The following is a 26798-nucleotide window of genomic DNA, read 5'->3' as shown; positions in this document are numbered from 1 at the left end:
ATTTCCAATTTTTAATTTAAACCATTCCCCCTCCCCTTGCAGTATCATGCTCCTAACTGAGTTCTTCTGGGTCAGCTTTCTGCAATCCAAACCCCATTGCATTGTAAATCCTGTCCAGTTTAATTGTATTGACTTGCCATGTGTAATCTGCCTTGAGTATCAGTGAGAAAGGTGGACCATAAGTAATCTAAATAAAATAAAAATACACATAAATGTTTTCTGTAAATTCAACAGCACTGAACTCATCTGTCCAGGGACTGTAATATTTCTTGCTCCCAGGGGACAATTTGGTTGACTGCTCTAGTCTCACTTGAGAAAGTGGGGCTACATCCAGGGTAAACGGATAGTGAAATAAACTGATAGGGTGCAGCCTTCCCTGCTCTCTCGACCTTGGCTCCGACGATTGGTCTGAGAGAACACAAACTCCAGGCCGTGCTTTACTGATATCCTGAGCACAGAGGCACGGCCTTTTCTTAAGACGTGGGTTGGCGCAGATGCCGAACACATCCAGACCGGATTTTGTCTCCTCCCCAGCGGCGCAGCCAGGGACTCTCGGGCTCCGTGCACTGCACTGGGGTGTTCAAATCTCAGCGAGGGAAGGAAAGCTTTACTCAGGGGCTGCAGGCGGCAAGAGAAGAGCTGAATCTAATCTGGTCTGTCTGGAGATCGGGGCTGTAAGCAGCAAACATGGTGAGTCAAAACTGGGACTGACTCACTCCTCTAGGAAGCGTTGTTGGGTCCTACTTCTGTTGGGATCTATCCAGCCGGCTGGGTAGTTTTTTGTTCCCGGCTCTTTTCAGGCACCAGCATTTCTTTTCCCCTTTCCCAAACCCTGCGCCAGAGTCGACTGAGTCCCCTTATTTTTCGCACGTGGTTTCTGGCTCGTCTCCAAACGCTGCCCCAAGCAGCGCGGTGGCCCGGGATGGGCTGAGTGGGGTTCTCTACGGTCCCGGACTAGCATAGAGTGACGGATGATATATATTGTTGGGAGGAAAATCTCGAAATCAAGGTTTGCTCTACTAGTGAAGGAGACATACCTGGTAGCAGTGCAGCTTTAGGCGATCGGGCGAAGGCGCGCCGTCGCGTCTTGAGATGGCGAAGAAGTCGGCTAGTTAGCAGACTTTCAACCCAGCAGAAGTTAAGTATCTAAGAGCAAGAGAGAACCAAGAGTCAGATTTAAATTATGAGGCTGGGTTGGGAGAAGACTTTTTTTTTCCTTATGAAGGGGATCCTTTATTGAAACTGCGTAGTAAAGGGTCTACGCAATAAAAAGATTTGGCATATGAAATGGTAACCGATTTGCTGGAGAACTTCAATTCATGCAGAGGTTGCCTCCTAGAGAACTTAATATTGTGACATTCATTCAGGGATAGTTTTCTAATTAGTTGTAGATCTGGATAAACCGGAACACATAGTTTTTATGTGTGTGTTTGCCTGCCTGCGCGCTCTCTCTTTTTCCCCTTTGGGTTTATCAAGTAAGAAACTGAGCTAGTGGCATTACATATTCTCTTGCTGTCAAACACCCTGATAATTTACCCCCAGTGAATGAGTTTGCCACACCTTTAGGGTTAAACAGATTTCCTTATTGATATCACATGAGTGTGAAAAAAATATGATCTAGGAGTTGTTCCCCCACCCCAGTTGAAAGCTGCTTTAGTGGAGTATGGTTTCAACAGAGGGGGGAACCAAAATCATTAGTGTGAATTAAGGATACCTTTATAGTCCCTTTAACTCTTTCGGACTTTAAATCAAAATGGTTAAAAATGGTAAGGGGATAAACTAAAAAAAAAAAAAATGTTATGTGCAGTTTGCAAACCAGAATCCACTTTAGCCTGTTCTACAGGAAGGGCAGGCTAAAAATTGAATTAATTAAATAAATAAATAAGGCAGCTGTCTGCATGGAACTGAGGTGCGGCTGTTGTTATTCTTACTAAATTAATCTGGAATCTTCTGCTGTGTGTATGCTGGCTGTGTATGTAATGCCTTCCTCCGCTTCTTCCACTTTTTCCTGTGGTCTTTGTTATTCACAAGGAACCATGACGAGTGCCATTTTATTCCATATGGCCTCTTTCATGACACAGGACAGTGAATTCTACCCATAGGCTCCTGTTACACAACCATGAAGCATCAGGATGGTTCACTAGAATAAAGCAAACACTTGAGTCTGCTCTCTTTCTTGTATGCTCTTAGTCTTCTTGTTAAAAGAGACTACCCTTAAAGAGTGTGAAAAATCCTAGGACAATTTTTTGTTCTCCCCCAGAAGAGCTCTTTGCACTTAATCACACAGTAGTGTCTCACATTAACCGATGATTAGCTTGGATTCCTGGCCTCATTTTTTGTGTGTGATCCCCTTCAAAACTTGTCGTTACAGGTTTTACTTTTGTGCTTCATAAGTAACAAGGTAAGCGTACATCCTGACTTGCTCATCTGGGACGCTGCACATCTCCCTTTTTATTTTAGCTCATATCCTGCTCTATCCCAGAGGCTCAGGATCAGTAACAATGCATTTTTAAAATATAAATATTGTAGAATACGGTGAGCTTCTTGCTTACTTAATGTCAGCCACTAAATACTAGCCAGTTTTTTAATCTTAAAAGCCTAACTTTGACTCATTCAGAATACATCCAGCCAAGGGTCTGATAAACCTTCTGAGAAAATGAATTTCACACCCTCTGTTACCATCTGCAAAGAGTGGTTTCATTTGTATCCTTAGTGATATATGAATGCAAGATAATTTTTGTCAGTTGTAGGGCTCATGATGGAACACGAGGAACAAAGTGCCATTAACATCATTTAGGATTGTATAGCTGAAAATCATTAATGCTAATTGTATCACAGTAAGTGATATAAACTTGTGCAACACTTGTGAAAGTGGCTCCATTGCTTGCCCACCATGTCTGGGATAACCCATTCCATTTCATACCTGCTGTAGTCTCTATGTAGTCTTCAAAGGTAGCCCCCCTACATGAAGTGCAGTACAGTAGTTAGACAGGAAGTGACGAAGATATGAATGGTGATTGGCCTGTCTGAAAAGAAGTGAAAGTATGGCATCTTTCTGTTCAAATGGATTTTTTTGGGGGGGGGTGGAAATTTAGCTACTGCTTAGGTGCCACAATGGATTCAGAAGCATGCCAAGGCTGTGCACACTAGTAATCTGCAAAGGGAGAACTTCCATCTTTGGCAGGTGTCTGCTCTGTCTGACAATTATTCTTTGTGTTGTCTGGATTCTGCTTCTATTAACTTGTTCCAGACAATAGGACCTGGAAAAGAAATTGAGCTGAGTATTATCAGTGCACTGAAGACACCTGTTTTCACATCTTCACTCAACAAGCCACATATGTGGTTGAAGAGACAAGATGAAGCCCTAAAGAATTCCATAAGAAAAATCCAGAACAGGTGATAGGCATCTACCACACCCCCTTGGGTTCCGTTGGCTTGTACCAATAGTCCAATAAGTATGTTGCCACAAACTAGTCTAAATTTCTTATTATCAATGGTATTGATACATTGGGCTGGAGGGAACAGCAAGGTCATGTAGTGCGGCAAAGAACATCTGTCCACCAGTAAACATACGCCTACCCCTTGTAAACATACCTCTAGCCCCACCCCTTAGATCAGTCTATACAGCCAGGCCACATTGCGCCTGAAGCAAAGAGTGGGTGCACTGCAAAAATAGATTGAGATGATTCATACTGCAAGCCAAGCCCCACACTGCAAGGGAACATCAAAGCATCAGGCTCACTGATCACTGGGGGGAAATTCCCAGCCCCAAATATACCGATTAATCAGATCATCAAGCAGTGTTGCAAGCAAATTCTTAGTACTATAACCCAGAGCAGAAATGAAATTGGCTTAGGTTCAGAAAAAACATTTGTTTCATTACCATAAATCGCACACCTTTTGGATGGCTCATGTCAAGGTATTTCCTTAATCTCAGCCCGTTTCTATTTGGTATGTATTTACAAAAATGGCTCTAGAATATTCGTGGAACAACAGAGGCTGAAGGTTTATTTGATACTTAGTCTTGGCAAGATAATCCCAAGCTAAGTTTGTAGGGCTATAAACTCAAATAAGAGCTTCATAATGCTTGAGTGTGTGTGGGTTTTAGGAGATTGCCTTTCTGCTTCCACAAGAAATTATCGGAGAAACCAAGACACATCCATTTGCTTTGGCCTTGTCATATGATCTGATGTATTATAACAGCAAGTAAGTTACAGACAGAAGAGAGGGAAGGCAGCATGGTATAGTTTGATCTTTTCAGATTTTGGAAGCTAAAGCAAGGTTGGTTCTTGAGAAGACTCTGTAGAGGAAGCCAATGGCAAACCATCTTTATTTCTCATTTATCTTGAAAACTCCTTGCTGGAGTCACCATATCTCAGCTGCAGTTTGATGGCACTTTACGCACTCATTAAGGGGATTGACATTTCCCCCCTGTAAGAATGGTTTTGATGTGCTGTGCTATAGGCATTTTAGCAATGAATTGATATTTTACTGTTTTCCTTTTTATCTCCAAAGTGGATATAATGGCAGGGATTAGGCTGTGTCACCCTGAGCCTGGATCATAAGCATGGTATTGATAGTCAAGAATATATTCTACTAATCAATTACATGAAAACATCTTAATTTAGGGAGAAATTGTATAGTTTGTGTGCTTTATCTGAGATCTGGTTTCTTGCAGTATTTAAAATGTCTTTGGTGAAGGACTGCAAAATATGGATGGCCGAAAAGAACATAACTAAAGGTCATGCATTACACACAAGCTCCATACTTACTCATCCCCTGGGTTGCTGGCACTTATTGCTTCTACTCCTTCAAATCTGTCTCTACATTCTCAAAACATTATTTTAAAAGAAAAGCTTTGCTTTTTTAGAAACTCAGAAGCATTAGATTCTGTGTGATATTCTGTAAGCATAACATCGGAGGATGGAGCATAAGTCAATAGTAGTAGAATAAATATCTTGCATGAAGATGGTTCCATGTTCAGTTCCTGGCATCTGCAATCAGAAAAGATCTCAGGATCCTCTACAAGATCTTGGAGGGTGACTGTCAGTCAGAATAGACTATACAATACTTGGCTATAAAAGCCTGTGATCTGACTGACTCAGTATAATGCAAGATGGATAGCTGTGTTAGTCTGTCTATAGCAGCAGAAAAGAGAGCAAGAGTTCAGCAACATCTTAAAGACTAAGAAAATTTGTGGCAGGGTATGAGCTGTCACTGCTTGCAGTGACTCACGAAAGCCCATAACTGCCACAAATGTTGTTAGTCTTTGAGGTGCTACTAGACTTTTGATCTTTTCAGTATAATGCAGTTTCATATGTTATGACCCCAAAGACTTTTTGGCTTTTACAGAATTCTGTGGGGTTTCAAAGCAGCATTTTCCTCTTCTGTAGGTTTTTTTTTAATTAGCCACGTAGATGTGTATACCTGAAGTTATATACATTATACACCATCTTAGTCTTCTTCATCCTGAAATTCTGAATGGTATAGGTCAAAAAAGCAAAGCTGTAGAATTCTGGTTGTAGAAAATGATGTTTTTATGACAGTTGTGTTACAATTAAGGACAAGTATCTGGCGTATGTGGTGTCTTTTTCGTTCTGAAGGGAGTTTTCAGGACAGTCAGGGCTATTGGGGTCAGGAGGACATGTGCACACAAGCACCATTATGAATGGATTTGGGTGTCTGTGAAACCTCTGTCAAGTGTTTGAATAGTTGTTTAAATGTGTGTCTTCTCTTTCTGAAAGGGAACTGATCAGTGTGGAGCCAAGTCTGAGAATACTCATACTCAAAGGAATGTCTGGGGTTTGCTTCTGACCTTGGATGCTCTGAACATAGTCAGCCCTACTTGCCTGGGGGTGTCACAAGCTGCTTCCTGTAAAATTGCTATTTTTAGAATGAGAACGATACAGGAAACAGTAGCTATTTCCTTCTGTCTGCTTTTTCAGGGCTATCATGTGAAGAGTGTCCCCTACACATGAAGAACTAGAACATAAGTCCTGTGGTGAAAAGGAATCATTGTGTACACAGTTCCCAGCCTAATGCAATAAATCTCCCAGGGAAGAAAAGAAGGAAGGGAGACAGATGTTTATCTAGCAAGTAACTTTATTACTCTGCTAAGATACAGAATAGAAAGTGGGGGAGCAGTAGTGCACTATTAATAATAATAATTAATAATATTAATAGTGCAGCAAGACTGAGCTGTTCAGTAGCAACAATACAATGGTAATGTAACAATACTATGACGATATCTACTTTTGCACAGTCCTAGTGTTCAGTTGTATTACTTTAAGCTAAATGGCGTTTAAACCAGATTGTGTTCTCCCACTTGGCTAGTCCAGAAAAAGCAGTGCAAAGAGAAGAGATAGGTGGTGAGTTGCTCAAAGAGGGACTAAACGTTGCAGTGGAATAAATAGGGAAGGATTTCCAGATGAGACAGGAAGAACAGTTAGTGGGAGGATGCTACAGAAAAGCTGGCTGACAGTAGGACAGACTGGCGGACAATGGCAAATGGAAAAGCTAAGGGATGAGAGATGGTAGGAGAATGTGGAGGGTCAAATTTGGGAAGGGAAGCAGAATAGGAGAACAAAAAACATACTCTGCCTGCTTTGAAGAAGTCCAGTGATTTCATACTCGTGGTGATGGATGAAAGTTCAGGAACAGAACCAACTACCATTAGTTCTGTGATACGAGCAGCAGCAGAACCAGCTACAAAAATAGAGGGATTTGCATGCCTTTCGTATGTGCTTGGATTAACCTAGACAAAGATAGGAGAAACACTGCTATTGGCTACATTTGGTGCAGAACTAGGATCTGCAATGACATTGGGGAAAAAGTGCAGGATCCTGCTGCCCACTGGTGTGTTGCACTATAATGTCGTGCAGCTTTAGAATCCAAGACCCCATTGGATCAAGAATCAGGGTATGAGTTGTCATATAGACAGTTCAAACATTCTGTTGTAACAGAGTTACCAGAGAGGAGTACCTAGGTGATGTAATGAAGATGTGTCCAGTTGCAGATGATGGAACTAGCCTGGGTGGCCAGCATTATTTGGACTTACTGACAATGGCCAGGAGATGGGCTAATGACCTTCCTTGGGCTTTTGATTGAGATACCAGAGAAGCCTGCATTGTGACGGAGATTTTGAGAATCTTGGTTTATTATTCAGCAGACATGGGTTATTACTAATGACCATGGGAGTGAGAAGCTTTGAAGGGCCACACAAAAGAACTCTTAAGCTGCCAGGCTACTTCCTTTTAAAAGTTCCTGGGAAAAACATGCTTTAATTTAGAGACTCTGATTCACCCATGCCACTGAAATCCTGAAAGCCAGAGGATCTTTGTGGTGCCAAGAGTGTGCGGTTCTCCCGTGCATGTATGTGCAATGAGAGCATCATGGGGAGTTGATATTGGCATGACTACCCAATGTTTATAAATGCTGTATATAAATGCAGCAAAATATAGAAGGGTGAAGTTATTGTACATAATATGCAGATATTGTGCTTATTCCTACATAGAAGTGTTTCTGTGCTGGGAAAGCATATAGTCTGAAGTGGCCTTTGGATACAAGTATTAGATGGCCCACCGTTAACTCATCATCTCAGGCTCTGCCTCCGAGACTTTAGAAACCCAGGCTTATGGGTACACTGGCAGATTACTACTTTAAAGAACTTACACTAATACGTGGGTGAAAAGGGAGTGGAACCCAAAGTTGTGCTGGCTGCAGTATTTTTACATGCCCTGAAACCTATAGACTTTTTTGTTTTAAAAGGTTCACTTTCTCAGGAGAGAGATCAAGAGTTTTGTGATCCAAGTATTGTGCCATTCAGGTATATAGTTTTCAACCTTTGGTGACAGGAAGTTTGTGCTCTTGTATAGATCTGTGGTGCAGTTGCATTTGGAATACTGTTCTGGTCGCCCACCTCAGAAAGAATATAGAGCTGGAAAAGGTGTAGGAAAGGGTAACTGGAATGTTGAAACTCTTTCCCTAAAGGGTTTTTTTAAATTCATGATCAATGTTTATCAAATTATATGTAATGGAGAGAGAGAGTCTCCCTTTCTCCTTTTCCCTTGGGGACACCCAATAAAAAGAAAATACTTCTTCATATATTGTATAATTTATCTGCAGAACACATGGCCACAGGATACAATGATGGCCATTAGCAAAATGTCTTTAAAAGGGATGAGGGAAATTCCTGGGAGATAATAAGGCTGTGGATGATGAATCAGCAAAACTGGGCCACCCACAGACAAGGTAGGAGGTCTCTACATACTCAGGGGACTCCCTAGGTATGAAGAAAATGACTTTTTAAAATTAATTTCCCCTCCCCCCTGGAAAAAAAACCTGGTCTGATGAGGACTGAAACCGCTCCAGGCACATGGGATCTGGAGAGCAGCTGAGTGCCAGTTTTTAAAAGGGGAGGAGTAAAAAAAATTGGCCTGTTCAAACCTCTGAGAATCTTGGAGGTGGATATTTTGAAGGATGAAGGTGGAATTTCCAAATTGGTCAGTCCCTCCCATAAGACATTCCAGGCATCACTTTCTCAATGGTTGTTAAATGGAACCTCCATGTTCAGAGTTAATATACCTCTGAACATCATTGCTGGGTGGTCAACAAAATGGAAAAGCTTTGGCCTCTGTCCTCTTACTTGTTGTCCTACTGGGAGTTGGTCAGTCATCGTAAGAAACAGGATGCTAAGTAAGATGGACCATTGGTCTAATTGAACAGGGCTCTTCTTACATCCTGTTGACCACTGAGCAAGAACATTCCTTCATATCCAATGTTGTATGTGCCTCTTGAATGTAGTGTAATTAGTTGCTTACTTACTATATTCTCTTGCATGTGATTCATTCCACTTGGACCTTGCCCCCCTATAACTTCCATGATCTTTACTATTGTACTTAGTTTGTGTATGCCTGGCCTATGCCATGCTTCTGGACCCTAAACTGCAGACAGCTTTAGGTGCTACATAGAAGCTTTGAAAAGAGTGTGCACAAGTGAGTTATTTAACTTCTTGGACTGCGTAATGCCCAAAGCTGCACAATATGTATAGAGAGATGAAACAGCAAAGTGTAAAACTAGCATTCAGTACTTGGGCACATGGAAAATGATGTGCAAATTGTATATATTTTTTTAATAGCATGGGTACTATTCAAACAATTAAGAAAGTGATGCCTGGAATGACTTATGGGAGGGACTGTCTTAGTTTTGATCCTGATTCATTTACCTGCCTTTCATGCTCCACTGCTTGTCATAACCCTGTTCACTTGTAAACACTATCTAGAATCTGTCTTTTCTGCTTTATTAGACCACAGATATGCTCAGTTCTTTGGCCTACTCCTGCAAATACATATACCATATTCATATATGTAGATCTTAAAAGGAGATACCAGTTTCAGTGAATTATATGACAAAATCAGATTTTAGTTATGATGAGAGTGGCGCCTGTGGTTAGGGCAGAAGGTCTCTAATAGCAGGGAACTATTTACTAGCCCTGATTCTTTTCTTAGCACAGATATTATCTGCATAAGGCCAGTCACTTTAGTTTGGACTCTTGTCTCTGACCATAACAGCCTCTAGGGTTTCAAAGGGAGGTACAGAAGTAATGTATGGTGCACAGTCTGAGATGATGTGCCTCAGAAAGGCAGAACCCCCATTATCCCATAATAGGATGGAACTTAGCCCTGGGGTATGAAATATTTATATTCTTCTAGCAATGCAACACCAATTATTCTTGCTCTACTCACCATTTATAGAGCTGTCCAATTTTAACTTTAAATCTTGGTTAAGCCCCAAATATAACCTATGGCAGAGATGTTCATAGATCAGTTAGAAAGAATGTGGAAGAGAGTTTCCTTTAATAATGTTGGAATTAACTAGGTTTCTCTTAAAGGCCATTTGTTTTCATGTTATGAGAAAGAAAAGACCATAAACAACTCTTTCCCCCAAGATTGAGTTTATGAAAGTATTAATGCTGTGGCAAACTGTCATTCAGTGCATATTCTATATCACTTTCTTTTCTTGTGGATTCCTTTCTCTGTCATCTACCCTATTCTAATGTTGCCACAATTTTATGTGTCAGACTTTTCCCCACAGGACCCGAACTGCTTGTTAAATTGAGTGTGTTCTCTCACCAGGCTGCTTTCTATTAATGCATTTTAATCCTCCCCTTCTTGCAAGGAGCTAAAGAAGCATACAACAGTCTTCTCCTCTCCCACTTTATCTCCACAACAATCCTAGGAGTAGGTCAGACAGAGAAAGAGAGATGTCTAATAACACTCTGCGAATTTCTTAGCAAAGTGAAGACATGAATCCAGCACTCTAACCACTATATTGCACTTGCTTCTAAGGGTTCCCATACTGCACCAAAAACTCTTTATCCCATTATGTGTGTTATCATAAGCCAGGAAAGAAGAATGAATTTAGAACTAAAGAAGTGTATGAAAACACATTTATTTGAGTTATGACTCTGTATGGATGTGTAGCATGGCCCAGAGGCAAAAGTGGGAGAAAGGAAACCTGAGGCCTTGTTTTAGGGATGAATGCATAAAGTTAGTTTGGGAAGAAGGAAAACCAGCGAAGAAACAGAAGGGAAGATAACTGCTGAAGCGTGAAGAAGAGGCACTTGAGTATGATAGAGCCTATCCTTCCAGTGATGTAGGAAAAGTGGTTATACAAATACCACAAAGACATCCTAAGGAATGTGATATTATATATAATTAATAGCAGGGCTTTTTTTGTATCAGGAACTCCTTTGCAAATTAGGCTACACCCTCCTGATGTAGCCAATCCTCCAAGAGCTTACAGGGCTCTTTGTATAGGACCTACTGGAAACTCTAGGAGGATTGGCTACATCAGGGGTATATGGCCTAATATGCAAAGGAGTTCCTGCTACAAAAAAAGCCCTGATTAATAGGCATGTCCTTTACCCTCACCTGGATAGTCTGGGCTAGCTCAATCTCCTTGGAAGCTAAGCGGGGTTGGCCTTGGTTAGTATTTGGATGAGAGACCACCAAGGAAATCCAGAGTCACTATGCAGAAGCAGGCAATGTCAAACCATTTCTGAATATTTTTCACCTTGAAAACCCTACAGAGTTGCCACAAGTTGGCTACAACTTGATGGCAAAGAAAAGGAAAAAAAGCCAACATCCTTTAGGGTATGACTGAATGGAATGAAAAAGAAGCAAAGGAGGCAGCTCAGCTATATCTGCATAAAGCAAATTAAAGACAAAAAGACTAGAGAAAGAGATGGCGATCTAATGGGGCAGTCCTCTGTCCTAGTAGAAGTAGAAGGCCATGGATAAACTTGCATACAGAGTGTCACTGCTCAGATGTGTCCTGAACAAGAAACTTCAGTCCAGTCACACAAAAGTTCCTATTTTCAGCTGTCTTCACACAAGACTCCCACAGCTAAAAGCAGAGTATGGATCCTCTCTTCTCCTTTCATTTCTCTGAAGACTGTACATGATTGGCTGTTGAGAAAAGAAACTTGGATCCTGTGAATGGCAATGACAGGACAGGGCCAGAGTTGGCAAACAGGTCTTTCTCAATGTCTGTATGTGTAGCAGCAATTAAAATAGAATCATTTTCATCATTGTTTATATACATTACAATTGTACACAGTGTTAGAAGTCAGGGCAACTTCTTGGGATGTAACTCCCCTCTCTAAGCCAGGGAAGCTCCAAGAGCCAGTGGGGCTTGGCAGTGTGTAGAAATCTGGGTCATCAGCTCCCCTAGGACATATAGTGAAATACCCATCCTAACCTGCCACTGCTGCTACTGGAATGGAATCATAGGCTGCGATCACACACACTAAATAATACACTTTCAATACATTTTCCAAATGGATTTTGCTAGTTCCTGCAGTAAAGTCCATTTGGAAATGGCACTGAAAGTGGATTGAAAGTGCATTATTTAATGTGTGTGATCGCAGCCCTTATAATCTTTTGCTACCATCCCTACCATGGATTGAAGATCCAGATATGTGGAGCAAAAGTGAACAGCTCTTACTCTTTTGTAACAACATCTTCTAAAACTGGGCTGGCTCTCTACCATGGGCATACTTAGTATAGACTATGTTATCACTGTGTGTGGGAACATTAAGCTGTGTGGAGGACTGCTGCCATGGCAACCTTCCCCTTTGGGACTGCCTTGAGCCTGGCTACTTGACATGACTAGAACAGGATTATTGGCTTCTGTTGGATGGAATGTTCCCAGCATGACCACTGACTTTTTAAATGTGTGTGTGTGCACTTTGGCAAAGCTCTTTATAATAATCTGGCTTCTTATGGAATTGTCCTGACCAAAAACTTTGGGCTAGTTAGTTAGCTAATAATTAATTGCTCCATACAAACCTTAGAGTAATTGCTTTGTATCTTGTGCAGTGTTTCTGCAGGCATAAGAACTTCCACACTAGGGTTGCCAAGTCTAACTCAGAAAATACCTGAGGACTTTGGGGGTGGAGCCAGGAGACTTTCTAATTTTTGGGGTCATGGTAGATAATTCACTGAAAATGTCAAGACAGTGTGCGTTTGCAATAAAAAAGGCCAACGCCATGCTGGGAATTATTAGGAAGGGAATTGAAAACAAATCAGCCAGTATCATAATGCCTCTGTATAAATCGATGGTGCGGTCTCATTTGGAGTACTGTGTGCAGTTCTGGTCGCCGCACCTCAAAAAGGATATTATAGCATTGGAGAAAGTTCAGAAAAGGGCAACTAAAATGATTAAAGGGCTGGAACACCTTCCCTATGAAGAAAGGTTGAAACGCTTAGGGCTCTTTAGCTTGGAGAAACGTCGACTGAGGGGTGACATGATAGAAGTTTACAAGATAATGCATGGGATGGAGAAAGTAGAGAAAGAAGTACTTTTCTCCCTTTCTCACAATACAAGAACTCGTGGGCATTCGATGAAATTGCTGAGCAGACAGGTTAAAACGGATAAAAGGAAGTACTTCTTCACCCAAAGGGTGATTAACATGTGGAATTCACTGCCACAGGAGGTGATGGCATCCACAAGCATAGCCACCTTCAAGAAGGGGTTAGATAAAAATATGGAGCAGAGGTCCATCAGTGGCTATTAGCCACAGTGTGTGTGTGTGTGTGTGTATATATATATATATATATATATATATATATATATATATATTTGGCCGCTGTGTGACACAGAATGTTGGACTGGATGGGCCATTGGCCTGATCTAACATGGCTTCTCTTATGTTCTTATGTTCTTAATTCCCTAAAATAAATAAAAACACAGCAGTGCAATTCCCCTGAATAGTCTTAATTTCGTTGCCCCCAGCAGCTACAATTCTAGTAAATGAAAGTAAACACGTATTAACAAACTAGCCAAAATTAACAGAGTTTGCAAGCACACACTTTTGCTTTATACACAGGAGCTACTGTATTTCCAACCAACTTCTTCAGAGTAACACAGGCAAATGAAAAGAGAGGTGGAGTTTTCCTCCATACCATAAGCAGGTTCCTATAAAAAGATATCTGAAACAAATCCAAAACAAGCACAGAGACTGTGGTCTCTATCTCTCTCTCACACACACAAACTCACACTCACTCTCTCTCATACACACTCTTACTGGCTCTGGTGCATATACAAAGACATCTGAAAAGAAAGCAAAGCAAGGAGAGGGATTGCTCTCTCTCTTTCACTCTTTCTCACACACACCCCCTGCTGCTGGCCCCTCCTGATGCAGCTTTCACTTCCTGCTCATATCTAAAGGCACACACATGCACATTTTAAAACACAAGGTGTTTGCACATGGTGGCTGTGGGCACAGGGCTTCCCCTGCCAGCCAGCTGGCTGTGGGCGGGGTGGGGTCTGGAAAACCGGGGGGGTTCACCCGCTGGGACTGGTGGACTGGGAAGCCTATTCCACCCACAGGGTATGACTTTTGTGACTCCTCCATCCTGTTGCAGCCCAAAGTGTCCCTTGAAATCTTTAGGGTCTCTTTTCCCTTGAGCAGGATTTCAGGAACATTTCAGGCCACTGAGGGATGAGGCAACTGCAAAAGTCATACTTTGTGGGCAGAAGTCCTTATGCCTGCAGAAATTCTGTGCAGGATCCAATCCATTATCTTACAAGCTCCTTTAAAGCAGAGATTTTGAAAATGCTCTGCAATACAAGGAGTTAGTATTTTTGCTTCTTAGTGCGATTCAGAAAATGAACCCTCATTTGGTAACAATAGAAATTCCCATTTTGTAACACGGAAATTAATTTCTTAGCATCTTGAATAAAAATATCCCTCAAGGTGCTTCTTGTGTGAACTAGCTGCTCTCTGTAGTGGGGACCATCTTGCCACTTAACCCTGTTCATGCTGCAAGTTCATTGTAGAACATGGCTAATTTATCTCCTAAGAGGGAAAGAAGAGCAATATAATGTTAGACCCTATGCCCTGGGCTCCTAAACTCAACACTTTGACAATGGTTTGTTCTCCAAAGAGTTCTGGCAAGAGAGAGGAAAGGGCCATGTCTGTCTTTAACCTGGAAATAGCAACTTACAGCACCCTCCTAGCAGTGCTGAGTATTGCTAACTTTCACACCTGCTCAGGAAATGGTGCAGTGCTATCCTTTTTGTGTCCCAATGACCCATTCCTATTTCCTCCTCGTGTGTCCCCTTCTCATGTTGTTAGCATCTGTTTCCAGTTTAGCTGCCTGGAACATTACCTACTGAAGGGAAACTCTGCTTTATTAGAATGAACTGGTGCCAGGAAACATATTTCAGTTCTTACTCAGGCTGCTTTCTCTCACCAAACAGTTAAGCCTTTTCCTAGAGAGATGTAGTGGACGGTTATCCCTTATGGCAGCAGTCCCCAGGACATTGTCCTGCTTCCTGGCCCTTTCCACAATCCTTGCACATTCCCTTTCAAATTCCATATGTCTCTGTGTTCTTCTTTGTGCCATTCATTTCAACTCTTCCTTTGTCACCTTTCATGTGGCTTCCCTCTTTTTCTTCCCTAGCCACTTTCCATGACATTTAGGCTGCAGTTGCAGCTTAAAAGGTAGCGGGCACTGGAATACAGCTTGGCTTTCTTGGCTTTTGTTAAGGGGGGGCATGTACTTGCTTGAACAGCTTCAGCAGTAGCAGAAAAGAACAAGGGAGGGACTCCTACTATAAGAAGTGAAAATACTCGTAAGATCGGGCAGATACATAACTAATTGAAAGTCTTCTTGGCCCCCTATGAAAACTTAAGTTTGCGCACTCAACATTTACTTGAAACTTTGTTAAAATGTATTAAGCCCCTCTATGGCAACCATGTTGGGATGGAACCCTTTCTCAAAATTCCATAAGCGCACTCAAGCTCACTGAAGTTGGGGACCAGGCTCATGGCATGGCAAAGGGGGAAGGCTGTAGCCAAACAACAATTCACATTAGGGTTTGTAGAATCTTTCGGGCTCAAGTGCCGTGTTCTACTGGAGAAAGTTTTTCTTCCAGACGTTTTGTTCTCAGCTGCGGAGAACATCCTCAGTGGAGTTGCAGCCGGAGCAGGCGCTCTGACCTTCTTGGCTGCTGTGCATTGAGTGAGGGACTGCTGCCTCACTCAATGCACAGCAGCCAAGGTCAGAGTGCCTGCTCCGGCTGCGCTGCAACGCCACTGAGGATGTTCTCCGCAGCTGAGAACAAAACGTCTGGAAGAAAAACTTTCTCCAGTAGAACACGGCACTTGAGCCCGAAAGATTCTACAAACCCTAATGATGTTACCAGCCGTGAAAACCTGAAATCTTTGATAACAATTCACATTACTTGCTCTGTTAGTTTTACTGGCATTTTGATCTAGTATTTGTCCGGGCTTCATCCTAGAAAACATATAGTAGGCTGGCAATAATTCTGAGCTGTGGAAGTCACAAGTTTATCCTGTTCCATTCAAGGCGCAGTAGATGTTGTTGTTTCAATGAATGTAGAGAAAGTGTGTTCTATAATCATAAGATTACACAGCATCTTCTTGTATTTATGTGTAGTGACTGGGATAGCTTGTGTCCATGCTGTGTGATGTAGGCCAGGGTAGCAACTGAGTTCTTCATAATTTCTGGAACTATTCTGTAATAGTTATGTCATAGCAAAAACATCTCATTCCCCAGATTTAGGATCTCTCTGTGTGGGATTTAAAAAAAAAAAACAACAGCAAGAGACTTTGAAATCAGAGCAGTGGAACTGAAATGGAAAAGATATAATCTGGATGCTTTCCTCTTCAGTCTGTTTAGCTGAGCATCAATCTGATACTTAACTGGGTTGTAGCTAAAATAAAGTCCTTTAGAAGGTGGGATTGCAATGCCATTGTCATCCTCACAAGATAGTAGAAAACCAAGGCTGAATCCTGGAGAGTGTCTTCATTACTTATCATTGTATGACTATCAATGTCTGGCCCAGCACTTCTGCCTCATTCTGACTTGCCAGTTCAACCACAAAAGACAACAGTGGCAGAGTACTACATTTGTTTGTTTATGTTTAATTTGATTTATACCCCGCCCTCCCTGGCAAGGCGGGCTCAGGGCGGCTTACATCAGATCATAGTATACTATGATTGCAATCATAAAATCAATAAAACCATTAAACAATATAAATTAAAAGCAATATACAGTTGGTGCTACAAATTGTATGTTACTCATTCTCAGGACGACAGTTGTTCCAGAATTCTCCTATGGTCGACTGAAGGCTTGCCGGAAGAGAATGGTCTTATAGGCCTTGCGGAACTGAGTGCGGTCCTGCAAGGCCCAAACCTCTTTTGGCAATTGATTCCACCAGGAGGGGGCTGCCACTGAAAAGGCCCAATCCCTGGTGGTCAACAGTCTCGCCTCCTTCAGCCTGGGGATCACTAGGAGATGTTGAGATCCAGATCTCAGCACTCTCTGGGGAACATGTGGGGACAGTAAATGGGTCCTCGGCCATATAGGGCTTTAAAGGTAATAACCAGCACTTTGTAATGAATCCAATACACTATTGGTAGCCAGTGCAGTTCCTACAGTGCTGGCTGTATGTGCTCCCACTTGAGCCACCCCAGTAGCAGCCTAGCAGCTGCTACTAGCTGAAGTTTCTGCACTAGCTGAAGTTTCCGGGTTCACGACAAAGGCAGCCCCAAGTTGAGGGCATTACAATAGTCCAATCTCAAGGTGACTGTTGCATGAATCACAGTTGCCAGGTCGCTACGGTCAAGGAAAGGAACCAACTGTTTCGCCCACCTAAGGTGAAAAAAGGTGGATTTCGCAGTTGCTGCTATCTGGGCCTCCATCATCAGGGAAGGCCTCCAATAGCACCCCCGAGCATCTGACCTTGGACGCCATTGTCAGTGGCACCCTGTCAAAAGTTGGTAGGGGGATTTCCCTGCCCAGGCCATCGCAACTCAGGCAAAGGACCTCTGTCTTCGTCGGGTTCAGCTTCAGTCGGCTCACCTTAAGCCAACCAGCCACGACTTTCAACACCTGATCTAGGCTTTCTGGGACATTGTCAGATCGGCCGTCCATCAGTAGATAGAGCTGGGTGTCATCAGCGTAGTGATGGCAACCCAGCTGTTACCTCCGGACAATCTGTGCAAGGGGTCACATGTAGATGTTAAACAACATTGGGGATAAAATTGCCCCCTGAGGCACATAGCAATTAAGCTGGTGTCTCTGATGTGACCGTATAGGAAAGAGGAAAGCCACTGTAAGGCTAGCCCCTGAATCCGTGTCGGCGAGGTGGTGGGCTAGCAACTGATGGTCGACTATATCGAACGCAGCCGACAGGTCTAACAGCATCAGTACCGCCGAGCCGCCTCGACCCAGATGTGAATCTTACTGCAAAAAATCTAGTGTTCTGATTATCATCATCAACAATTGGAGCCCATGTCAAGGAACAGAAAATTTGTCTCCCTATCTAGAGCAGCCCAATAACTGTTTTGGGATTAAAGACAGGGAAATGACCTTTATATGGGACTTGAATAGAGAGGACCCAGTGGTTGTATAAGTAATGCAAGCCTGGAAGCTCCTTTTTGGCCTCCTATTATGCATTTATTTTGGTTTTATGCCTAGTTGCCTGAAGAAGGGAGAGGAGATGGATATGGGAATCAGCTGGTCATGGGAAGTGAGCAACTTATTTTGGCTTTTGTTGGGAGCAGGGCTTGGGTGTATTGCAGCTTCCTGCTAGGAGTTGCTTTTACTGACATCTTCTGCACTTGGATTCAGTTTTGGCTGGGTGGCTTAAACCATGAGGGAGATTCAGAAGCAAGGCCCAGTTAGCTTTCATGCATTGCAATAACAGTGCCCTTATGCTGGTGATTTCAGCTGTCAGGACTTGAGGTTAAGGAGGACTGCTTGCTTTCCTAGGATGGTGGGTAGCATTGACTGGTGACACAGTTTCACTGCCAGGAATTGATTGGGGGAGGTTTTTAGCCAGATCTTCTCAAGGACTGGTGGAAGGAAATAATAACTTTTTTTGTGAGTGTGTATTTGACTTCTTTTGACAGCGCTGGAATTCCGCTTGTCTGTAAATCTCCATGGCAACAGCACAGGCCTTTCATGTGACCTGTGACCCCAGCAGTTGTCTCTCTGAACCTTATTCTCTGGACTCTGAGCCTGACAACGACTACAACATGGGCAGTGTGGGCAGCCTGGTGGAGAAGCAAGATTTCTCGGCAGCTACACTGGGAAGTCTGCGAGGGATGCGCCAGCCAGATGGGTTGCTCCGGAAAGGAGTGTCACAGCGTGAAGTCTTTGGCTATTTGCATGGAGGAAAGAGAGACACTCGGGCTGAGAAGAAGCACCAGTCATCTGGTGGAGGCTTTAAACGGGATTATGAGAGTGACCGGGAAAATCAGTCTCCTGAGCGGTATTTCCGGGACAATCAACGTGGGGCAGATTTTTCCAAAAGCTCTCTGCCTGAACGTGGACGCTTTGATAAGGTGAGGGAGATGGTGGTTTGGAAATAGGAATGGAGGGAGCATTGTTTAATAGAGTGATGAAATATGGACAAGGTGTATTTTTGCTATTTTCCCATTGATCTATTCTGACTATATGTAGTAGCTGTATAGCATTTCTGGGCTTATTAAAGCATAAAGTCTCTAGCTACACAGGAAGTCCAGCAATGTTTGATGGTGTGCTGGAGCAGCCCTATGTCCTAGAATTGCATTAGAGCAGTGGGAAAAGAACAGATAAACTAGCTACGGCAGGCTGGTCTGACAGACAATCCCTCCAGCATATGTGGTCTACAGCCATAGTCCCTGGTACTTGTACTAGCCCAAAGGTAGACCTTCACATGCTTCTGCTCCAGCAAGCATCACTTGAATCAATAGCTCTGTACAAACGGTCACTTTGAAGCGAGTTGCTGCTTGGCATTCCCAGTGCTGATGGGAGAGCCTGTCACTGCAGTGGACCCTAGGGGTGTTTTTCTATTCCAGTACTGAAGACTGACTGGCAGACTCAGAAGCAATGTGTGACTCCACTATGCTGTGTTTAGTATGTGTATCACATTGCTTCGTGAGTAAGTCCTGAGGAGTAGTACACATCAAACTTAATGCAGTTCGCTTGAGCGGTGTGGGCTACTTGTGTGCTGACCAGCTGCCTCTCTGGCACTGAAATAGAGACTACCCAGACCTTTGCAGGATACTGAGGACTCTGTGGCATATCTGTATCTGTATGTAACACTCTGTGTTCAGTGCCTACAGGGCTGAGTTGGTCGTCACCTGGCTAAAAACAGCGTCCATCATGATGCTCTTGGCTAGGCAGCAAGATGTAGTGGCATTAAAGTTGTCACAAGTGCACAATGCACAGCTTCTGTCTCTTTCAACATGAGAAATACTATTGCCTCTGGGATGTCTTCTTTTTTTATGTTGAGGCAGTTCTCCAACTTCTTCACTCTAGAGATGGGATTATTTCTGGTAAACTACTTCAGAGGGTGGGATTGGGCCCGCAGCCCAGTTTCCAGCCTCCCATTTCAAAGAATGTGGCCATCTCAGCTTTAGCAAGTTTTGTGCTAATTTCAGCAGCTGAAAGAGGTTGATATAAGTTGGGGGGAACAGACATGGGATGAGTAGGCCAGTTTTACAACCTGTGGCAGGAACATGTTGATCTGAAGGAGAATTACATGGAAGAGCACAAAGATGCATTCTTTGCTGCTCCAGAGGATAAGATTAGATCTAATGGGTTTAAGTTACAGAAGGTTAGATTTCAGTTGAACATTAAAATTCCTAATGGAAGGGATGATTTGATAATGGAATTAGGTAATAAGGAGGCTCTACCACAATGGAAGCCTTTTAAGCAAATGATAGATAACCATCTGTGAGGAATGCTGTAGCTCAGGGGAGGCCGAACATGCTTAACATCAGAGCCACATAGAACAAACTTCAGATGTTTGAGAGCCGCAAGACATGAACATCAGATGTTTGAGAGCCACAAGACAGGCAGGAAGGCAGGAAAGCAAATAGATGGGAAAGAGAGAGGTGAAAAGAAAGCAACTTTAAATTTAAATGCATTCTCCAAGCCACTGTCTGGCTTGGTTTGGATAAGTGATTTAAAGAGACAAATGCCTTCTCCAGGCTGACAGGGCAGTGGGGGCTTTAAGAGCCATACAATACGTGTGGCTCTCAAACCACAGTTTGGCCACCCCTGCTCTAGCTTAAAATTTCTGCATTGAGCAAGAAGCTGGAGTAGATGGCCCATAAGGCCCCTTCCAACTCTAGAACATTGATTCCTCCCTCTCTTGCTCTACTAAGTAATGCTAAGTTGAGACATTTGCTAATGGCTTTTGTGCTTTCCAGTGTCGGATCAGGCCCTCAGCCTTCAAGGTCATGTCTGGGAAGAGCTTGTTGTCCATGCAAGGATTGTCGTCATCTAAAGGTCAGAAGCTGTCAAAGAGCAATGGGAGTCTGCATACACTGTTGACACAGAGCAGCACTGGGAACTCCTCGCAGCGTGGCCCGCTGCGCAGTCATTTGCTACACACCATCAGTCTGGACGAGGGCACCAATTCCATCCAAAGCTTTCCTACATACAACCCCCGCTTCAAACCAATCCCAAGCCAGTTTAGTGCTTCTGTAGGCCACATCAATCACATTGGTGGTTCCTTAGACAGGGCCTCACGAGGGTCACGAGATCCTTTGGCTGTAGAGAAAGCACCATCGTCCTGCAAGAGCTTGAGTCGGCTGCAGAGTTCTGGCGAACCACCTCCTCCTTATGAGCCCACATACTCTCTGGAAGATGTGGTAAAGCAGCTTGAGGACAGACTGAGTGAGAAGGGCATGGAACTCCGTCAGCTTACGAGGAACTTAAATGTGAACGATGACCCCTTTGCACAGGTGAGTGAAATTCCCACACAGCAATCACCGAGTTCCCCATTCCTCATTTCTGCTCCTGCTTTATCCTCCATTTCTAAAGCTCTCCATCCCTAATTTTCATCACTTTCATCCGTGTTGTGCTTCTCCAGACTTATAAATAGCCATTTGCCTGTCTGTCTGTGATGAATAAGAACTGCCCCAAGGCAACCAAGCAGGGAAGCTTTGTGGATTTGAAAGAGTTGGTGTGTCCCCCCCCTCCTTTTCAGGCTTTCAGTATACTACAAATTACTATCATGGACATGTGCGGGCAGGTGGGCTAGTAAAAATGTTGGCAGGCTCCTCCTCCGTGTCTGCCTTCTACTCCAGGAAACATTTTCAGTAAAAATATTTGTAAGCTTAGTCTGCTTTTTGTCCTACTCTTGTACTGAACGACTCCTGCTGCTGGCCTAAGCCTTAAACCCCCTTCAGTGTCTTGTGGTATATAATCCACAGTGGAGCCCCTGGAATGCATTTCCATAAGCGAAGATGTCTGTGACTCCCTTGAGTAGCTTATGGTCACCTGAGTGTGAGAGGGAAGAGCGGTGTGTGTGTTATTGATGGGGTTTTTTAAGGCCAAATTGCACTTTGTGCTAATGTATGCTGTACTATTGCAGGCAAATCTTTACAAAGGAAGGTAATGTTGTAAAATAACCTTCCTAAAAGGTTTACTACTTGGTACTAGCTCACAGATGCTTACTATTTGGTCTACCCACACAACACCTATGTAAGTCATGTGTGGCCACAAGTAAAGGCATTTTTGAAAGTATTCCAGCCTGTATTCCTGGTGGTAATTCATATTCCCTAAATTCTTTCAATTTACCCATTTGTCTGTCAGTGTTTATCTTCCTCTCCTTCCAAGGAACTCAGGGCAGCATATATGCTTGTTCCTCCCATGTGAGGTAGGTGAGATTAAGAGAGGTGACCAGCTCAAGGTTACCAAATGAGTTTCATGACTGGAGGTTTGATCTTGGGTCTGCCAGGTCCTATTCCAAATTGCTAACACAACACTGGTTAATGATGCTTCATAGCTCTTTCTGTTTTGTTTTAAAAGCCCTTTTTTTGCTAATGTGAGGAGTACAATCAGGTGAAGGAAAGAACTGTACAGGTTATAGTCTGGGACTATATACCAAGCTACTGCTGCCACCAATGTGTGCTTTCTGTCAAAGGACAATTGGCAGACTGTGAAATTTTTGCAGATTTGAACTATGTTCCTGGGTTTAATTTGACTTCTGATTATTCTTCCCCCTGCAGTCATCTCAGCCTTTGTTTTATTCCTCCACCTTTGAACAGCTGGGCAGTAACTCCACATGAATATTAGAAAGCTGCACCTTTTCCACAGGCATATCCGTCATACATACACACACACACACACACACACACACACACACACACACACACACACACATATATATATATATATATATATATATAACTAGGCTAATTATAAGTAGCTCCCTTGTTCTGAACAGGCTATAGTACTTCTATCCTAGTCCGGTCTAAAATACTGCTGTTTAAGCATGTCATGGATTAAGCCTAGGATCTTCAGCACACAAAACTGGATATCCAGTAGCCCTTTCCTGAGAGAAGTGGATGAGCCTTCCATGAAAGGCTTGTGCTTTATGGGGTAGGAGTAGGGTTGCCAGGTCCAGCTTAGAAAATATATGGGTACTTTGGGGGTGGAACCAGGAGACTTTCCCATTCCCCAAAATAAAAATACAGCAGTGTAGTTCCCTGAATACAATCTTAATTTTCTCATCCACCAGAAGCTAAACTTCCACTATATGAAAGTGAACACACACACTTTCACAAAACAGCCAAAATAAATGCAGTCAGCAAGCACATATGTTTGTGATCTCACTGGCAATTTATTCATATTGCTGAATATAACTATCTGCTGTATTTCAACCAGCTTCTTCAAGAAAATGAAAGAATAGCCCAGGTGGTGGAGTTTTCCACCAAACAGAGGGACTGAGAGCAACGTGTTTCTGTCTGACCCACCCCCTTGGAGCTTTCCTCTTGGCAAAATTTAACGACACATACTCATTCAGAAACACAAACAGTTGCAAGCCTCTTCTAAACCTGCCAAGGTTTGAAGGCACATGATGGCTGTTAGGGTGGGGCTTCTCCCCCTCCCCCACTGGCCAGCAGCAGGGAGGAGCCTGAAAACGTGGGGGATCCCCCACCCAGACCTGGGGACTGGCAAGCCTAGGCAGGAGGGCTCTCTCACTGAGTAACACTCTTGATTCTCCACTTGAGCCTGACCTTCATATCTCTTCCCATAATTTTCTTTTTTTGTTTGTATAGATGTTTGAAGACAAACAACGATTATGGATGGAGGAGCTGGATGAACTGAAGCAGATGTATGTGGCCAAGTTGCAGCAAGTGACACAACAGGCCCAGCGCAGCCAGCGGGCGCTTCAGCTGCAGCTCTATAAGGCGCAGCAGGAAAAGAAGCGGCTGCAAGAAGAGCTGGAGCTTCAACAGAATCAATGTGAAGAGCTGAGGCAACGGCAGCAGCAGGCAGAGCGCCTCAGTCCGAAGTTGGAGGAGACCAAGTGGGAGGTAAGGATGAAGAGGATTTGCAAAAGGAGCAGCACCCCACCCTTAGCATCACTCCATTGTGATTCCGGCTGTTGGTGTCTTCTACAAGCAAAAAGGAGGGTTGGGGTGGGGAACCAAACACAAACAAACAAAGCCAATGAGATGCAGAATTTTTAATAGAATATTCTCAGTTCCTTTAAATGTTTCATAGGAACACAAAAAATATTTTCACAGACATTCTACCTTATTGGTTTGATTTTTATTAGGGAAGTGGACCTCTTCTGCCTTCCAGGAATGTTCAAGGTTATTAAAATTTGGGAAGCTTTTTAAATTTTTTAGTAGATCCATGTTGGAATGTTACAAATAATTTGTATGCTTAGATTAAAACAGATGTACCTATGCTTTTGTAGATTCCCAGGACAAAGATTAATGGGAAAAGATAAGAGAATTTTCTATTAAATAACTCCTTTGCATGTTGTGGATTTCTCCTAAACATAAAATATATTTCTTTAAGACCATTGTATTCTGCCTATCAACAAAGTTTTTGAGGTTATGCACAGGACTGCTAATGTTCAAACTGCCCCCATCTAAGAGTGCAGGCAGGATGCCAGTGATAATGAACTCCCTAGTGTCTTTGTGAAGATTAGCTTTAGCTAATTAGCTTAATTGGGTAACTGGGAAAGTGACTGGGGCTGCTGCACATGACTTACCCAGCTAAGGAGCCAGATTTCAAATACAGCCATAGCAAAGTTTCCTTCAGTATAATCCCCTCTGAGCCTTTCCCCCATTTATTTTCTTTTCTCAGAATTATAATTGTTGTTTCATTGACTTCAGTGTGGCCACAACTCTGGTGTTGAGAAATATTTCAGCTTCCCAACTTTTGATCCTTCAGTGGCTTATCAGTTCTTCCTCTTTAGTCTAGTCCTCTATTCTCACCTGTATGTAATCTTTTGGCAGGTTTGTCAGAAGACTGCAGAAATTTCATTGCTCAAACAGCAAATCCGAGATACCCAGGAGGAGATGACCCAGAAACTAGGTGAGATCTTCAGCTTGAAGTCCCAGCTGCGGGAGGCCCGAACAGAGCTGCAAGTCAAGGACTCACAACTGGTGCATTTGGGGGACTCTTTCCAAGCCTTGCCAGAACATGGTTCCCCCCTTCCACCAAGGGACTCCCCAATGCAAGCATGCCAGGACTTTTTGGGGTGTGAAACAGATGACTCCAAATGCAGGGGAATGCAAGGAGAGAGTGCAGAAGGCCCAGAGTGGCTATGGGCAGAGCTGCTGCGGGAGAGGCGCCAGGCTCAGCTGCAGGCTGCAAACTTTGAGCAGGAGCGAAAAACCTGGCAACAGGAAAAGGAGAAAGTTCTGCGCTATCAGCGGGAGATTCAGGCCAGCTACATGGAGATGTATCACCGGAACCAGACCCTGGAGAGACAGCTCAGTGAATTCCGGCAGCTTCAAGCTGAATCCAGAGGTATCAACTCAGAGTCACCTTGGATCGAGAGAGTTGAGTCCTCAAAGATCTGAACAGACTATATGGTAGAGGCCCTGTGCAGGGAATGTGCAAGGTCAGAGAGGCCGCAGTGCATCATGTGCCCATAGAGCTCTGGTACAGGAATTGTTAAACTAAGAGGCTGATGTAACCTATGGGGTAGCCATAAGTCAGCTGCAGCTTGACGATACTTTACACACACAAAACACACATAGGCACTGGCCTTCATTTCTGTAACCGTTAGCATTTTGGATTTTGCAAACTGTTGCCATACATGGCATAAAGTCCCAGCATCACATCTGGTACTCTTAGCTCTTCTACATAGGCTGTTGTCTTCTGTCTTGGAGCGCAGGATGCTTTCCTGCTGTGTCCTCTCTTGTGCATACATTGGCACTACCTTTCAGGATGGAATATTTGTTACTGAGGAATGTGCATGGTCATGACTGTTGATGGCTGTGGCTACCGTCGATAACACTTGCTGGGGAAAACCAATGAGGGATGTGTATGGGGTTGTACCACCCTGTCCTTTCATAGCTTGACAGTTGACCTGTTGTACAAAGAAGGAAAAATTAACAGTGAACCCACCTTGGCATAAGCTCTAGCTTGTACAATTTTGTTTTCTGTTCATCTAGCTTGTCTTCATACTATGCCTAGTTTTAGAGCTCCAAATGTGACCCGATTGTGTGTGCCTTGTATTGTAAATGACTGAGAAGATCTTTGTGTGTTTGTCTCCAGAACATGTGAGAAACTCAAGTATAAGACTTTACAAAAAAAACTCCAGAAAGGCCAGACTCTTGGGCTCAGCCACCCCAAAGGCCATGGGACGATGCCATGAGTGGTTGGGCTGGTTTCTCCATGGTAATGAGAGAATGAGTATAGGGGCTGTGGACACCTTCTGTCTGTGTCCCAGTTCCAGATTTGAAGGTTCTAGCCAGAGTTATGAGCCATAAAGTAGAAGCTCTTCCTAGCAACTCCTGGAATAAAAATCTGTCTGACACTTCTGCTTCTATGGCTGTTGCTTTCTCTGTCTGCTCCTGGCACTGTAAGCCATCACATTCACACCCTAACGGATGTTCACAAAAATTACATACAAGCTAAAGTTGCTCTGCAATCTGTTCTTACAATTTTGCACAAGCCAATCAGCCAGATGTGAGGTTGTGCATATAACAAGAAGATAGAATGCTCTGTGCCTGGTGGTAGTGTTGAAAGGGAGATTTTAGGATGCATCTATCTTTAAACCAAACAAGGAAAGTGACTATAGGATCCTATAGTGGCAGTGCTCTGAGATGGGGGAAGTTATTTATTTATATCCTGTTTTTCGCCAAAAAGGGCCCCCAAAGTGGTTTACTATACAAAAGAGAGAGAGAATAAAACAAACGAGGAGGGGGGAGCCTTTGGAATGCAAAGCAAATCTTTCTCCTACTAGTGGCTCTTGCAGATCTAAGGTAAGAACCTCAAGCTGAGAGCCTTCTG

General features: G+C 43.3%; 1 protein-coding gene across 1 annotated transcript; it reads left to right on the top strand.

The window, feature by feature from the left end:
* The first annotated feature begins 450 nt into the window (after nucleotides 1–450).
* N4BP3 (NEDD4 binding protein 3) lies at nucleotides 451–26322 on the top strand. Its single transcript, XM_060240135.1, has 5 exons — nucleotides 451–690; nucleotides 18449–18883; nucleotides 20738–21274; nucleotides 23597–23854; nucleotides 24791–26322. The coding sequence occupies exons 2-5, from the start codon at nucleotides 18479–18481 to the stop codon at nucleotides 25358–25360; spliced, it is 1770 nt and encodes a 589-aa protein (XP_060096118.1). The 5' UTR covers nucleotides 451–690; nucleotides 18449–18478; the 3' UTR covers nucleotides 25361–26322.
* Nucleotides 26323–26798: the final 476 nt, after the last annotated feature.

The sequence above is a fragment of the Heteronotia binoei genome, chromosome 5, assembly GCF_032191835.1.
Source record: "Heteronotia binoei isolate CCM8104 ecotype False Entrance Well chromosome 5, APGP_CSIRO_Hbin_v1, whole genome shotgun sequence".
In the NCBI taxonomy this organism is placed as follows: domain Eukaryota; kingdom Metazoa; phylum Chordata; class Lepidosauria; order Squamata; family Gekkonidae; genus Heteronotia; species Heteronotia binoei.
This window is presented reverse-complemented; position numbering and strand designations above follow the sequence as displayed.